This window comes from Prionailurus bengalensis, chromosome C1, assembly GCF_016509475.1.
Source record: "Prionailurus bengalensis isolate Pbe53 chromosome C1, Fcat_Pben_1.1_paternal_pri, whole genome shotgun sequence".
Taxonomy (NCBI): Eukaryota; Metazoa; Chordata; class Mammalia; order Carnivora; family Felidae; genus Prionailurus; species Prionailurus bengalensis.
The window spans coordinates 37,934,869-37,950,847 of NC_057345.1; the positions used below are offsets into that span (position 1 = coordinate 37,934,869).

General features: G+C 55.4%; 1 protein-coding gene and 1 long non-coding RNA gene across 2 annotated transcripts in view; one reads left to right on the forward strand and one right to left on the reverse strand.

Moving 5' to 3' along the window:
- The first annotated feature begins 266 nt into the window (after window positions 1-266).
- LOC122480478 lies at window positions 267-8,308 on the forward strand. The gene is made up of 3 exons (XR_006296578.1): window positions 267-413; window positions 2,350-2,399; window positions 8,207-8,308. It is a non-coding gene; the product is annotated as an uncharacterized LOC122480478 (long non-coding RNA).
- Window positions 8,109-15,979, reverse strand: part of TRABD2B (TraB domain containing 2B) — a 217,925-nt gene continuing 210,054 nt past the window's right edge. Inside the window, exon 7 of the mRNA XM_043574925.1 lies at window positions 8,109-13,537. Coding sequence (XP_043430860.1) covers window positions 13,318-13,537 — 220 coding nt within the window. The 3' untranslated portion in view covers window positions 8,109-13,317. The remainder of the gene's footprint in view (window positions 13,538-15,979) is intronic.

Below are 15,979 nucleotides of genomic sequence, written 5' to 3' on the forward strand. Positions count from 1 at the left end.
GGTCAAATAGTTTGTAAATAGCAGAACTGGGATTTAACCCAGGCTTGTGTGATTCCAAAGCCTGCATGAGTTCTACCACTCACGTTACTCCGTGACCTCCTTGCCCTTTGTCCTGTCTTTGTTCCCTCTGCCAATGACTCTCTTCACTCTGGACATAATAGGGCATCTCTTTGAGCGAAGTCACTTCCTGCTTGGAGTGCACCCTGGAAATGGGTCCCCCAGTGCTCAGTAGAATGACACTTCCTGTGTTGCATCATAATAAGTCCCCACAGCAGCCACTTTGGTAATACTGACTCCCTCCATTTTCTTTCCAGTATTATTTAAGCTATGTAAAGTTGCGTTTTCACGAAAAGCATCCAGTTAGCATCGCTTCAGCATCAATCTCATGCCCAACACTGGATTAGTCATGAAGGGTAAGGTGTTTTCTGATCTTCGGCCTCGGATCTATTTTGAGAGATAAGATATGTAAACAAAAATTGCCAGCAATGCCAAGATGTATGGAGTAGGTGAAGGAGTACAGGGAGTCCGTACCTTAGGAGCTCAAAGGCAAGAGCAGTCTGCTGGCTGGTGGATGCAAAGGTCAAGGGTCTGAGAGAGCAGGTAGTAGAAGGTTGCCTGGGAAACGCTGGGCTGGTGCTGAGCCTTGAAAACCGGGTGGAATTGGGATAGGTGAAGGCGAAGAGGACGTGTCTGGTGTGTTTGCAGCAAGCAGGATGCGGGCGCCTGGAGAGGCAGGAACCCAGCATGGGTGCAGGGACATGTTCTTCCAAAGGAGCCTCTCTTTTACAACCACGAGCCTCTTTGCTCCCTGCTTGGGGGATTTTTATGACCCCATCCATCTGTTTGCAGTCAGGTTTGCTTTGAAATTCAAAAGCTGAAAGGGAAGTGCTATATTGGAGCCAGAGCGGGCTGGGCAGCTGTCTCTGAGAAGGAGGGAGTGGCTTCATGGCGCATAAACCACAGCAGGCAAAGCACCTCTTCTCGTAGGCCTGCGTTCCTGGGAAGCCTGGGAGCAGGAGTGCTTGAAGGGGTGGGGGATGATCAGTTCCCTGGAGGAACTTCTCACACGGGTCTGAGCTGGCAGCCTGTGTGCCGGGCAGCAGGCAGCCCCCCGCAGATGGAGGCCGAGCCTGGACATTCAGGGTTCCTTCAGTGGGGGCTTCGTGCCTGCTCCGGATCCGGCGGCCCGTGTTTGTTTCTCTTTCCTGCTCTGGCTGACGGGCCTGGGCCCGCTAGGAGAGTTGGCTCAGTCCTCCGTGCCTCCTGAATTTCCTGGCCCCGCTACACCCCCTGCATTCCTCAGGAGCCTCAGTAGTCCAGAGAGACAAAACTTTTTTCCATCTTCTTGAACAAAAGACTTTTAGTGACAGTCATTGATCAAACCCCAAATCCACAGTAGGACTTCCAAAGAGTCAGGGCTTCAGGCCCCTGACTTCCCTCAGCCCCACATGCCCTAAGACCACCTTCTAGCTAATGGCCTTTGCCCGGCCCAGACGCCTCCTCTACCACATGTCCTCATCTTTCCCGACAGGCACACAGCCAGCAGAAGTCCGTATCCATCTCTCTGGGAAAATCCTCCCCGGTGGCTCCTTCTCACCCTCCCATGGCTGCTCTCTCTGCCCCCATTTTAAACACCTGTGAGCTTTTTCTCCACGCCACAAGCCACCACATACCTGGGCGTGCCTTTGGACCTCTGTTTAAAGATGGGCTCTGCTCGAATGTGTCTGAGGTGCCAGAGGAGGCATCCGGGGTCAGGCGAAGGCTGTTAGCTGGGAGGTGGTCTTAGGGATGCGGGGCTGAGGGAGGTCTGGGGTCTGTAGTACGGCTTGGAAATCCCTACTGCACATTTTGGATTTGATCGATGTGGAGCTGGAGCTCCTGCGCCCTGGAGAAGTCAATGGCCCTTCTACAAGACATTCAGGCTGCTGGGCTGCAAACCATTAATGGTGGCAGCAAGTCGGTGAGCTTTAGCATGTGGCCCAAACCAACGCTTTAGAGCAGGTGTTTCAAAGCCGAGGAGCTGAGTTGAGAGGATGGAGGGTGGAGGAAGATCTTGACGTTCCAGCCTAGAAAAGCTAGGAGACTCTTTAAAGATCATCTGCTCTAAGTTCTGCTTTTTTCACATGAGGAAACTGAACTTCAAGAAGGGGGTGTCATTGGCCTAATGTTACGATCGGGTCCATGGCAGAGCAGGACTGAAACCCACTTCGGGGCTTGAATTAGCCATAATCTTCCACTTATACCCCTTGCGGTCCCTGAGTGAAGATCGGGGGATGGTGGAAGTTCAGGGCACACGCCCCTTTCCTCTTTCAACCCTCATAATAATGCGCATTGATGTTGCCTTTGCAGAAATGAAGCACTTCTGACCCGTCGTCTCAGTCACCATTACAAGCTACAAAGTAAGTTATCTTCATCCCCATTTCCAGGACGAGGCAAATAAGAATGAAGGTTAAGGGACATGCCCGATGAAAGGTGACCAGTAAGCAGCAAAAGGGAGTCTTGGGTTCAGGCCCGTTGCTCTTTGCAACGTATCACTCTACCTCCCTACTCCTTGAAGGGTGCTACTCTCTTTTGGAAAATTAGGCAGAAAAGGCTGGAGTAGAAACTAAGGTAAAAGGACGTTAGCTGAAGATCCTAGGATCTGGCACAATCTCTCAGGACTTCTCATTTTTCATGGGTGAAAGAAATACGTAGAGCAGGGTTTCTTAGCCCTTCCAGGTTCAATGTCCCATTTTATTACAAATATTTTATAATGTCCCCTTCTATACTGACATATCCTAGGCCCTCATGGTAACTCTGTGGGATCAGGGCTATCCTCTCGCATGCTGCTGATGGGAAAACTGGGACTCAGTGGGAGGATGAGATTAGGCCCAGGGTATCAGGCTTTTACACAACTTCATGCCACTTGGTGCTAAAGCTTCCTGGGCGGCCTGCTGTCCCCAGGGCAAAGTCCAGTGCCACAGCTGGCAGGTGACAGCCTCTCACACAGGACCCCAGCCACCGCCAGAGCCCAGCCTCCTGCCACAACCTTCCCTGCACGCTCTAGGTCCGAAGCCAGTGGGTCCCTTCAGTTAGGTCCCCAGGGATGCACTGTTCGTCTCCTCCACCCCCACCTCTCCTGAGAACTCAGGCGCGGGACCAGTCTCAGGCATAGACTGCGGTGTGAGAATCAGCTCCTGAGAGCCGGCCCCCCTCCTTCTCTGCCCCTCTTCCTATCTCGCCCTAGGCCAGGACCCACCCACCCCTACCACCTCACAGGGAAGCCAGGGTGGTTAGCAAGGCCACAGATCCATCAAAGACGATAATGCTGGCATGCCCTGGCTTTTTTGTGGCAGACATGGCTCTCAGCACCCTGCATGAGTTAGCTCACCGAATCCTTGGGCGACCGCACACCAGAGAGCTCCAGGGACGTGCTTAGGGTCACACAGCTGACCGCTGGCTCCCGTTGGCTCCCTGATACTGTACCAATTCCTAGATGCGCGCAGCAAGTGGTCCGGGCCTGCCCTGGCTCATCTCTCTGGCTGTATCGTCCCTAGCTGCCGCCTTGCACCCTGCTCCCGGGCATGCCGCAGCATCTGCAGGCCCCCCGCTTCTTGCGGGCTGATCTCTGCTGCCCGCCTGAATGGCAATCACAGTTAACCTGTGTGCTGGGCCTTGGTTTCCAAAGCATTTTTTCCTGCACCAGCTCATTAAAACCTCACCGTAACCTGTGCCAGAAGCAATTTTAGTATCCTCATTAAAGAGATGGGGAAAAAGACACTGAGAGGGGAAGGCGATGCCTAGGGCCAGGCCCCCGGCTCCCTGATGACCAGCCATACCCCAGGCTGAGCCTGGACAGTCCTGGTGGGGAGAGGGACAGGGGATGAAGAGCGAGGGGCTGTTCTACTGAGTCTGAGGAGCCAGGCAGGCCCTGGAAGCAGTTCGTGTTGTCAAGTTTCCCTGGGAGGAGTAGAGGGCTTGCTCCCAGGGCCTTCCCCTAGGGGTCCCTGCATCCTGCCCCCCAACTCCCGCCCCATCCCAGCCTCTGTCCCAGGTCCCAGCCTCTTTGGAGAACCTGATGTGTTCCCATTCCGGTGGGCCTGACCCTCCGCCTTGACCTTCTCTCTGACTGCTCGTTCCTTCTCCCCATTCCACCTCTCCAGCACCGTCGGTCTGTCTCTCCTCAGTCCCTGGCTCCTTCTCTGGATCCTCACCCCGTCTTTCTGTGTATTGTTCCTTTTCTCCCCCAGTTCCTCCCTCCCCCCTCTCCCCACCCCTTATTGCCACCCTCTTCAGCCCCTTCCATCCTTCCAGAGTCTCGGGGAAGACAGGAGGATGAGAGTTAAGAAGTGTCCTTCGGGCGCTTGCCTGGGGGCTGGTGTGTCCAGGTCAGAGATGTTATCATTCTTTTCTTGTGACTGATCAGGGAGGAAGAAATGGAAAATATGAAAAAAGAAAACACAAGGACTGTTAGTAGCCCAGAACCAACATGAAAAAGGTTTTATGAATATTTTCTGAAAATAATCTCTTTTTATGGTGCCGTAACAGCAGCCGGCCCAGCTCGCCTGGCCCCACGGAGCCCGGCCCGGCCCCGGTCAGCCAGGTCAGGGTGCACTCTCTGCTGTGGCAGGCCTGGAAGTAGTGATGTGGGGGAGGCTTTCCTGCCTGGCTCAGGGAACCCTGGAGCTCCCATAGCCCTTAGTCCATGGAAGCCCATGGCCCGTCTACGCTTAGTTTTTCTGTCTACCTGTAGCCCGGATGTGGCTCAGGCATTCCTGCTCCAGCATGCCTGGTTAGGATCATCCTGGACACCCAGCGCTGTGGCTGAGGTCCAAGCCCTCCTGGAGTCCCTGAATTCCCGGGGGCTCTCACTCCTGTGCCCTTCTTGGCCTCCAGCTCCCTGTCGTTGACCTTGCCACATCTGCCTCACACCATGCCAACCTGGCCATGAAATCAGCCCCCTTCTGTGGTTTTCCCCATGCCAGATCTTTACAAGTGGCGGGGAATGTTCTGGAGATTGGCAGGGCAGATGGAGCTGGGGTTCCCACGGCAGCCAGGAAAACGACCGCCATCTGCAGGTTTTCTCCCCAGTGGGAAGGCCTCGTTCCCACCGCCCTCGGTGCCTCTCCATCTTCCTCACTCCTCGCCCCTCCTCCTTCCTTCTCTCCATTCCTGCTTTCTCTTGCCCTCCTTTTCAGGAACAAAATAATGAAACTCCTCCCTTGAGCATAAGGAGTATCTTCCCTCCCCCTCCGGTGAAAGGGGGAGGCGTGGTTTTCCTTCCTACCTCAAACCCCCGTGAGGCAGTCTTCCAGAGGTGTTGCTCTTTCTCAGAGGGATTTAGTGAACACAAGTTTCTCCTCCTTCCATGCAAAAGAGGAGACTGAGGTCCGGAGAGGGGCAGAGCTCGCCCAAGGCCACACAAGCAGACCACGGCAGAGCCGAGGCTGTGGTCCTCATTGCAGGGGTGCAGGGGGCGGGCAGGGTACTGTCCGACGGTGCAGCTGAAAGGTTTGGCGGCAGGGCTGTAGATGTTTAGGGGTGGGAAGGAGGGCATCAAGGAATAGAAAGATGGATAAGGAGTGAGGGCACAGAGGTATGTATGAGACAGCAACAGGGACAGGTAGAGGACAGGGAGATAGAGACGTCCTTGGCCAGCCTCTACGCTGCGGTGGGAATCTCTTCTCCATTGAGAGTTACCCCGTCACACACCTCCCGTGCCAGAGAACTTACTACCTCCTCAGCACTGTGACCTGGTTGTGGGGTGGGGTGTGGAGGACAGGATGTATGGGCCGCTAGGGACAGCTCCTGGGAGCTGGAAACTTCCCGCGGCTTCCGCCACGGGCTCAGCTCTGAATTTTGTATCTGTACAGAGAAGCCTCCTGTCTGGAGCGGCTCTGCAGAGATTTGGGGCTGAGACAGGGTTCCCTTGCATCCAACGCTCGAATATGAGACCGGGCAGCCTGGCTCTCTCCAGTAGAGCACCTCAGCGGGAGCCAGCTTGGAACAAGGGACTCGGTCTGTCAGGGCAGGAGGGGGCGTTGGGGCTCCCAGGTTAGGAAGCGCACACCCTCGAGTGTACTGTGTACAAACACTTGAGTGTTCCCTCTTGCCACCTGCTTGTCCCCTTAGTCACCCATTTCATCGTTTCTGAGACCCCGTTCCTGGCCACAGCTTGTCCTGCAGGGAGCATTTCACGTGAGGACTATGTCTCCCAAGGAAGGGCAAGGGCTCACTCTCCCACTGGGCGTCTAGGCAGGTAGAGGACAGGAGCTTCATTTCATGAAAGCAGCTGGTGTGTGAGGGCCAGAGGACACGGGGGTCACAGGCCACAGCAGGACTTCTCAGACCACTGGTATCAACCCCGCAGACCAGTGTGGTGGCGCGGGGCAGGGAGCAGGCGAGGCCCCTTGGTGCACCTCCATCCAGAGTCGGGTGGGTGGGACGGAGGTCTCGCCGGCCTCGACGACGAGAAAGAGGCTCGTTGCACGGGGCCGCGGATGGGTCCCGACCTAGCCCACCTGGCCTGTGCGATGGGGACACAGACACCCCCTCGCCCTCCTCACGGGCCGAGCCCACACGTGGCAGCTCAGCACAGCCAAGTGAAAGTGAACACAATAGTCTTGGGGCTTGACTCCTTGGCGCTCCAGTCTGGCTCCAGCATTTACAAGCTATGTGATTGTGGTCAGGTTAAGCTCTCTGCGTCCCAACTCCTTCATCTGTAAAATAGAGACAGCGGGGAGTAGTCGTGAGAAAGAAACGGTTTCGGGCTCGTGAATGTCTAGAACACTGTTTGTGCATCATAAATGCGCGCTACGCGTTAGCTCTGGCCGCATCGTCTGTATTACCTTTTTCTGGAGGTGGGTCCCACACGGCCGGTCCGTGTAACTCTTGGTAGGAGCCAGCGAGAACGTGTCGACCACGGCCAGCGAACCACTTCTGGTGAAGGCCCTGTGGTTTCAGAACACGGGGAGGCTTCTCCCGCTCCCAGCGTCTCAGGACCTGCCCCCTCTCCCAAGGCCCGGGGGTGAAGTCTTCCCTCCGGGAACTTGTGCAGGAGCACCGTGTGGAGAGCCCAGCCCGCTGACACTTGAACTATGACGTCGGTTGTGATAGAGAAGGAGGCTTTTAATCGGTTTTCCCTCCCGTTCTTCTTCCTCTCCTTCCTCCTTGACTCCACCGTTCTTCCACGGGTACCCACTAGCTGTCAAGTCCTGTGCTCGGGGCTGAGAACTCAGAGATGAACAGCCATGGTCCTGGCTCAGGAAGGGGAGGGGAAGGGCAGGCACATCGTGTCATTTGAGCACAAGCCAGGTGCACAGGGAGCAGGTGCTGTGGGAACAGGGTGGGGGAGGGGGAGGAGTGGCTACCTCCGCTCAGGAGCCTAGGCTTCCTGGAGCGGACACCACCAGGTCTGGGCCACACAGGATGTGTAGGAGCTCCACAGAGCAATGAGCAAGGAGCGGGGGAGGTGCGGAGGACTGGTCAGTGCTGGGGAACAGCATGTGTGAAGGCGAGGGGCGGTGAAGGCTAGGATGAATTTAGGAAACATGGAGGGAGGCAGTAATGGGAGTGTTGAATACCAGGAAAGGAATCGGAAAACTGAGAACTTCAAGGTAGAGATGCTTCATGACGGGAAGGGGCCAGGTCACAGAGGGCCTGGCGGGAGGGGGAGGGGACTGCGGGGCACAGCTGTAGGTGGCGGTGGTTCAGGAGAGGGCGAAGACGCCTGGGCTGGGGTGGAGCAGTGGGGGTGGAAGGAGGGGGAAGGTGAATAAGGAAGAATTGGTTGGTCTTGGTGAGTGAGGGAGTGAGGGAAAGGGGGCCCTGAGGGTGAACCCCAGATCCCAGCTTTGTGGCTCACGTGGGCAACTCCTTCCCTGGCCCCGTGGGCAGCTCATTCTGGCTGGACAGGGCTATCTGGATCCCGCTTGGCCTGAGGCCTCTCCAGTCACTGGACCCCTGCCCACGCCACCCTCCCAGAATCTGCCCAAGTTCTTCTATGGAAAATGAGCCCGTTCCAGCTCCTCCAAACCACTGCCTCCGGTCTTGGACCTCCAGAGGTGATTTCCCCAGATGTTCCCTGGCAGGAGAAGGGGAGCCACCAGCACACAGAGACACCATCCCGTGGAGTTCATAATGTCTTTTATTAATATATTATGCTACAAAAATATTTTTGGCAAAATAACATTAATAGCATCTTTCTTTGTCTTCTGTATTCTTAAAGGACTCTTCATGATAAATCACAGAGGTGAGGGGAAGAGGTGGTTACAAGAACATCACCAGTATCTTTCAAATACATTAAGAGCTGAAGCTTGTGTCACATAATGAGTCAGCAGGGGACCTTCTGCAATCTCTTTGAGGCCCGGGAATGGGGCAGGAGCTCTGTCTGCCCCTCCTCTGAGCTGGAACCTCCCTTGGCCAGGAGTCAGGCCCTGCTGCCCCAGCCACTGGGGCCCAAGACGTCCCACAGCCTCGCCGGAAATGTCTGAGACTCGGGTCCCATCCAAAGCCCACTTTGCCCGCAGCGGGTCTGGCGACGGAGCAACCCTTAAGGTACGCTACTCCACCACCTTTCCTGCTTGTGACATAGTCCCAATCCCAAAGCGGCCCGTGGGGCCTGGGAGGAAAGCCGATCGCTGAGCCAAAAGGGCGGTGGCACCTCACCTTCATGGGGCCCTGAGATTGCACACAGCACTCCTGCGTGCTAGAACAGCACAGGCAGGAAACTAGGTCTCCATTTAAAAGATGAGGAAATGGAGGCTCAGAAAGGAGCAGAGACTTGCCCAAGGTCACCCAGCAATGTGAAGGAGTATCCAGAGCACCTCTGGAGAGGAAGAGCCAACGTTTGGATAAAGGTTGGGGAGATCCGAGGGCGGGTTGATGCTCCCCAGAAAGGGCCAGATAGGGGGTCAATCAGTCCTCACGGCTCATCTCTTCCCTCCCCGCATGCTTGAGAGCAGGGAGGGAAGCAGCTCCGGGCTGGGGCCAGGGGCCCTGGGTTCCAGTCCAGCCCTCCCCCACCACCCACAGCCCCCCCTGCCTTAGGGTAGCAGGCAGGCCTGCCAATTCACATCAGGCCTGGCTGGGCTGCTGAAGAACGGGGGTGTGAGGCTGGACTGATTCCTGAACCCTACCGGTTTAGACGGCCAGCCCGGGTGATATTTTTGGCTGCTTAGATTAATTTTTGGAAAAATAACAATGTTCAAAGAACCTGAGCATTACAGAGCCAGGAGGGACCCTCAATGTCATCTACACCAGTCTCTTGCCAAGACTTCAGCTCTCATGCCACATCTCCAGCCAGCGGGCCTACTGCCCTGCTCACACCTCTTCTGACAGGAAACTCACCACCTGCAGGGGACAGCTTTGGCTTTGTAGAGATTATTCCTCTAGCAGAGCTAAGGTCCGTCTCTCTCCTTTCCTCTCTTCATTCCTTTCATCCTCCTTCTCTTTCTACACATCTCCTGAGTGCCCCCTTCATGTCAGGCGAGGATACAAAGATGAATTTACGTGACCCCTGCCATCAAGGAGCTCACAGTCTGATAGGAGAGCAGGTACACTATTACACAGTTTCAACACTGATCAGTGGGTGTTGTGATAGATGTGAAAAAAGCACAGAAGAATCACAGGGGGCTTCCTGGAGGAAGTGCTATCTGAGTTAATCGTCAAAAAATGAGGATCTGGGGAAAGATAAGGGAGTTTCCAGGTCCAGGAAACATCTGTCTATTCTAGAAATGACAAATAGGATGGCTAGCAGAGTCAGCAGGGTCTGATCACGGAGGGTCTGGAAGGCCAGGCCGAGGGCTTCCGTTCTTATCCCACACACGCTATCACCGGCCCCAGTTCTGTTCTCACCACACAGGATACCATCAAAGCTGCAATGCCCAGGTGGAACTTCTCTTGGCCTTCCAGGTGGTTTTCACAAACTTTCCTTGTGGTGGAGGACTGTTCTTTGGGATCCATTGTGACAACGGCACCGGGCTGGAGACTGGGCAGGCTGAACAAGGGTCCTGAGCCCTGAGGCTTGCCCAAGTCTAGCTGAGGCTAGGCAGGAGATGACAGAGCATTTCATATGAGAAAAATCAGCTCGTGGTTATTTGGTGCAAAGGTAAACTTTCCAGTCAGTGCAAGTTTCTACGCTTCATAGACTCCGGATCTTTGAATCTCAGTGCTGGAGGGCCCCTTGGTGGCCCTTTGCAGCTCCCGGCAGCCTAACGTCTCCATTCTCCCTGCCTTCACCTGGCTGCTGGTGCACCAGAGCAGCCTGGAGGAAAACCAGAAGTGCATGGCCATGCTGACAGCTCCCCGAATGCCCCTGGGTCATTTGGTCAGTTTTCCTGAGACACAGGGAACCTAGGGCCACCACTAACATGCTGCCTAATCCCAGACAGGTCACTTAACCCACTGGGTCTCAGTCCTTCCATCTTCTCTGCCACCTGAAGGTCAAACACAAAAGCCATAAGAAAGGTACACAGATGCTCTCAGAGCAACAGGGGACTTTATGAGGCTAGACACGTAGAACGTGCCAGAAAAAAATGTCAGCAGTGGTGGACAGATCGTGCAAAGTGTGTAAGTGGCTACTGACGGAGTGGTGGTTCCCTGGCTCGGGATGAGAGAATTCCAGTGCTCCAGCTAAGCGGATTTCCACAGACGCCTCAGGTCTTCTGGGACATAAGTCAGCAAGCTCAGTTCATTTCAAACCCTGGCCGGTGGGTGGGCCTCAGGGATCGGTGAACTTAGGCTGTAGATGTCGGGTCGACATGGGCTCTGGCCTGTCCCGTTGGCACATGCTTACCTAATCAGCCCGCCTACCCTTCTGCCGCCATCCATCTTTCTCTAAACACTTGAGTGCTTGCTTGAGGGAAAGTTTGGAATCTCCCAGTCTGTCCAGAGGAGGGATCTGGGGAAGGTGAGGGCTGAGTCTGTCTGTGGTCAGGGGCCTAGATAGGAGAACCTCTAAAGTTGCTTCTAGGAACGTAGGACTGGTCTGCTTGTTCCATCGCGATGATGAGGAGTTCCTCCGGGACAGGCAAGGTGCATAGATTAGGCCCCAGCACAGAGCCTGGCACTGTGTGTGCTCGATAGTCACACACTGTGTTAATTTACCTCTTTGGCCCCACGCCTGGCACAGATCTGGGCATGTAGTCAGGTACCTGGACTGTTTACCCAAATGCTTCATCTTTAATTAACCTCAAGCTCTATCTCGGTGCATCTCATGCCACACTCTGCCCTGAACAGAGGGAAATCTGGCCTATGTATTTCTAATTCCTTTACACTTATCTCATCCAAAGAGTGCTCTGCACGATCTGTCTGATGTCCAACAGGCCTTCTGTGCCTGCTTTATAAGTCAGCTAAACCCTTTCCCGCTCAGAAATAGGAAGTCACATTTCTGCCAAAGATAAACGGACTCCAGCCCTGGTTGGGGTCAAGTTCAGTTTATAGCGTGGTGCCCATGGGGCCCGCTGGACCCTCTGAAGCAGATCTCGGGGCTCCTGCCAGATCTCAAGCTCAAACACGTCCATCCAGGGCTGAGATGAAAAGAATTTAGCTGCTGGCCTAGATGCTCATGGCACTTCTGACCATCCAATAAGCTGCCCAGAATTCCATCTCAGGAGGGAGACAGCTGCTGGACTGGGCATAACGGCACTGGGTCTAATCAGCCCATGCCAGGCCTGCCGGGAAAACCCACGGTGCGGTGATGCTGTGTAGCACGGAGCTCGGAGTCAGCAGACCTGGGACTCCATATTACTCTTACTGGTATTATCTGTCAAATGAGGGGCCCTTTCTGCTCTCAGGTTCCCAAAGTCTGTGAGGAATTAGGGCTGGAAGGCAGCTAACCTCAGGCCTCTGCTTTCTCAGCTACCGCCTTGGAGGCAGAGGAGGGAAGTCAGTCTCTCCGAGTCTCAGTTTCCTGCCTGCCCCATTTGGCTGCTCTGCCTCCCCGACTCCCCACCCCACAGCCTCTCATTTGATAGGAAAGCCTCTCATTGTCTCCGAGATAAGACAAGTTGGGGCATGAGACACGTGGCACAGGCTGTTGCTAGAGTCCTTTGTTCAGAGGGGCCAACATGAGTGACTGTGGCCAAGTGGTCTCTTTGGCTGGAGCAAGAAGCTTGTGCTGGCCCATTTGGGTGAGATCTGCCTTCCCTGAAGCTTCTCTGTGCAGAGAGAACATGGCAAAATATGGCCCAGGGACAAGCATCATTTCTGAATCATGCTGATCTGGGGCCATGTGCCAGCTAAGTGACCTTGAGCAAGTCTGTTGATCTATTTGAGGGGCTCAGTTTCCTCATCTGTGAAATGGGGACAATCACGTTTCACAGAACTGGCATGAGGATCAGTGATAAAGTGAGTGTGCAAAGTGCCTGCCACGATGCAGTCTTTGGATAAATGGTGGCCTTCATTAGGGTTATTATTACCATGTGACTCCTAGAGCCCCTGTCCCTACTATGCCCACTCCTGTCCTTTGGCCCAGCTCACTCTGTTTGGCTATGACTTCAACAGGTTCTTCTGTAAGCCAAGCTTACAGAAGATGAATGATGCCAGAACAGAGAGGTCTGGATTCACATCCTGGACCTCCCACTTGCTGCATGACCTTGGGCAACCACCTTCCTCTCTTTGGATCTCAATGTAACCATTTGACACATAGGGCTGGGGGATGACCTCCCTCAGCGCCAACATCCCTCCCCTCCTCCTGTGCTTTGGTCAAAACACTTACCAAGAACTCTGGAGGGCCAGTTCACAGACACTCAGGGTTTTCAAAATAGCAGCATTCTTTTCCTAAAGTATCTTCCCACCCTAGGATGCATCCACGGGAGGGAAGGATCGTCGGCGTTCACATCTCTGGCTCCCCAATCCAGCTTCACAAAAGCTAAGCCTGTCTGCCTGCCCCTCTCTCTGAGGACCCCGTGGCGGGAGAAGCCAAACCGAGGCACCGGAGGCTTCTGCCGATCTAGGAGCAAGCCGGTTAAAAGCCACGGTCTGCATGAGGTTGCAGGTGTCCTGGCAGCCTGGGTTCCCTTCCTGGGTTGGTGTTGGGGCTAATTAAAGGGTTAACATAGGCCACATAAAAATAGTTTTATCGGTAGAATAAATACATTTTTCTTTTTTAATATGGACACATATTTTACAAAAGAGCCCCATAGCACTATGGGAAATTAAGATCCTTCTACAAAAAAGAAGATGTAACTCGGGTACGATAAAGCTCTAATGTTCTAACGGATCCCGTCTGGACTGCCCACGAGGTGTCGGGCACCCTGGAGGTGGTGGCACGGGCAGTGGGGTGTGGCCGCAGACCCTCCTGTGGTTTCTCTGGCTTCTCTGCACTGGTGACCAAAGTCAGGAGGGCCCAAGGGTGTGCAGAAGGAGGGAGGCTGTGATGCTGGCCAGGATGGCAAGGAGGAGGCCCAGGGCAGGCTGTAGGCGGTGGGGCGCTGAGCTGCCGGTGGGCCCCTGCTCTTCCTGCTGCTGAAGCCGCTCTGAGAGCTGCAAGGGTGGCCCTGCGGTCCCGGAGCTGTGCGTGGGCTGCAGGGGCAGCGGGGGTGGTGAGGCGGCCGTGCTGGAGGGAGACAGAGAGCAGAGAATCATGGAGTCACCTGTCAGTAGCCTCATCCTGGGATCTGGCCTTGGGTTCCGAGGCGACAGTGAATCTGTTTTCTTCTCATGTTATTTATTTATTTATTATTATTGTTTAGTGTTTTTTTCATTTATTTTGAGAGAGAAAGAGAGAGAGAGAGAGAGAGAATCCCAAGTAGGCTCCGTGCTGTCGGCACAGAGCCCGATGTGGGACTCAATCTCACAAACCATGAGATCGTGACCTGAGCCGAAATCGAGTCGGATGCTTAACCAACTGAGCCACCCAGACGCCCTTCTGTTTTCTTCTCATAAAATGGAGAAGGAGACAAGGGGCCGGGCAGGGAAAGTGAGTGGCCCAGAGCCACACAGCCAGCCGGCTGGGTTCCCGAGGCCTCACGGGTAACAGCCTGAGATGGGTTCCAGGGCAGAAAGAATTAAAGTGCCGTGAAGGAGCTGAGTCTGGGGTCCCACTGGGGCAATCAGCTTCCACACCTGTGTCCTCAGGTGCCGTCCTGCGCCCTCCCCTCCCGCTGGAGATAAACAGGAAACAAAACACCGCCAAACCCCACCATCTCCTGGCCCTGGTGATCACAGCTACCAGTTATGGAGAGTCTGGCCTCAAAACAAACCTTCACAGTGGGGCTCATCACCCTCTTCACCAGATGAGAAAGCTGGGGCTCAGGCATAGATGGCACCAGGTCCCAGGGGGAGGGGGCAGCACCCCCTGGGAAGGAGCCCTGGGTCAGCTGCCTTTTACACAAACACAGGGAGTCTTAGTGAAAGATGTGATCCTTCATGGACTTATAAACATAGAATCTGGTTTTGGAGGCAATGGGTGAGATTGTTGGCTGAAGACAACCTATGAAAGAGAGGGAGGGAGAGACGGAGAAATAAAGAGAGATTAAGTACAGAACAAACAGGCCGGCTGAGGCCGGGGCGGGTGTCGCGGGGGAAGTGGAGGGGAGGGCAGGGCCAGGTGATCAGCTCAAGTTCCGGAAAGAGAGAGATAGGAGATGATGAACAAAGAGAGGGAGGGGACTGAGTAAGAGAAGGGTCAAGGAAAGATAAGGACAGAGGCATAACAAAGAGAAGCCAGAGCTGGAGAAGCCTCCAGGATGAAGAAAGAGGTGGGGCCCCAGGGGCGTTGGGCCCACACCTGCTCTAGTGGAGCCCTGGCAGGGGAGGCAGAGAGAGGATCCAGCAAGTTCCATCACAGCACAGGGGTCCCATCCAGGGCAGGGCCAGGAAAGCCTCCCGGAGGAGGTGACAGCAGCCAGCTGTGAAGTCAGAGTCGAGCTTGCATGTGGCTAAGGGTGCTCCTGGCGGTCAGAGAAGTACTTACTCTGGCTGGCAGCAGCTCTGTGCCAGCGCTTTGCACACATTAACCTCTAATCCTCATGGCAACACTACGAGGCAGGTCTGATCTAAGCCCTGTATTACTTACGAAGAAACCGAGGCACGAAGAGGTTAAGTAGCGTGCTCCAGGACTCACAGCAAGGCTGGGATCTGAACTGGGCACACAGTAGGTGCCCCCCAGCACTTGATGCGCGGGCAGGAGGCTTGCCCCTCCCTGGGTGCCAGACACAGACACGGCCCCCTTTCCAGAGCTTACTGCCCCTGCCCAGTACGCCGCTCACTTGCTGGGTGAGCAGGGAGCCCCCTGCCTTGCCGGGGCCTGTGCTTCCATGTGCTAGGACAGGGTCGCTGCATCATGTGAGCTCTGTAATCATCACCACCACGGTCCAGCCCCACTGCCATCCCGGCCGGACGTCTCTTACGCAGCCTGGCTCGGCCTCAGGGCTGGGGCCTCTGCTCTGGGAGCGGGCGTCCACATGCCCTCGGTCGAAGAGGAGGTCCTCGCTCCCCGGCCCGTCCTCCTTCTCCACTCCTGGTCATGCTCCAGCCACAAGAACATGCCACATCCTCACACGAGGCTCTCCTGGACCTGGTGGCTACAGCCGCCACGTGTGTTCCTCAGTCTTTAGAAACTCCCAGAGCAGCGATCAGAAAAGGAGGGAACAAAAGTGTGTCATATGCCCCACGCACAGAAGGAAGATGCTCCTGGATAGACGGTGTGCCTGTGGAACAGGAGAGGAGGGCGGACCAGGTGGCTCTGAATGTCCCTCATAACCCACAACATCTGGGGTGATGCCCACCCGTAGCAGCCCGCAGAGCCCCCAGACCTCGCGCCATCTGGTGCCGGCCGGCCTCAGCTTTCCGGGCTCTGCCGGCACACACCACCCTCTGCGGTCGCATCCAAGGTCCCACTGCCATTTCCGGTCCACCTTTGAAGGCCTGGCCCAGCGGCGCCCCCCCGTGGAGGCCCCGGGGTGAGTGAAGTTGCCCACCAAACCTCGCACGTGTCCCACTGATCCCGCTGTGTCACCCGCAGGTAACTACGTGTGCACGGGAGGCTTGAGCGGGC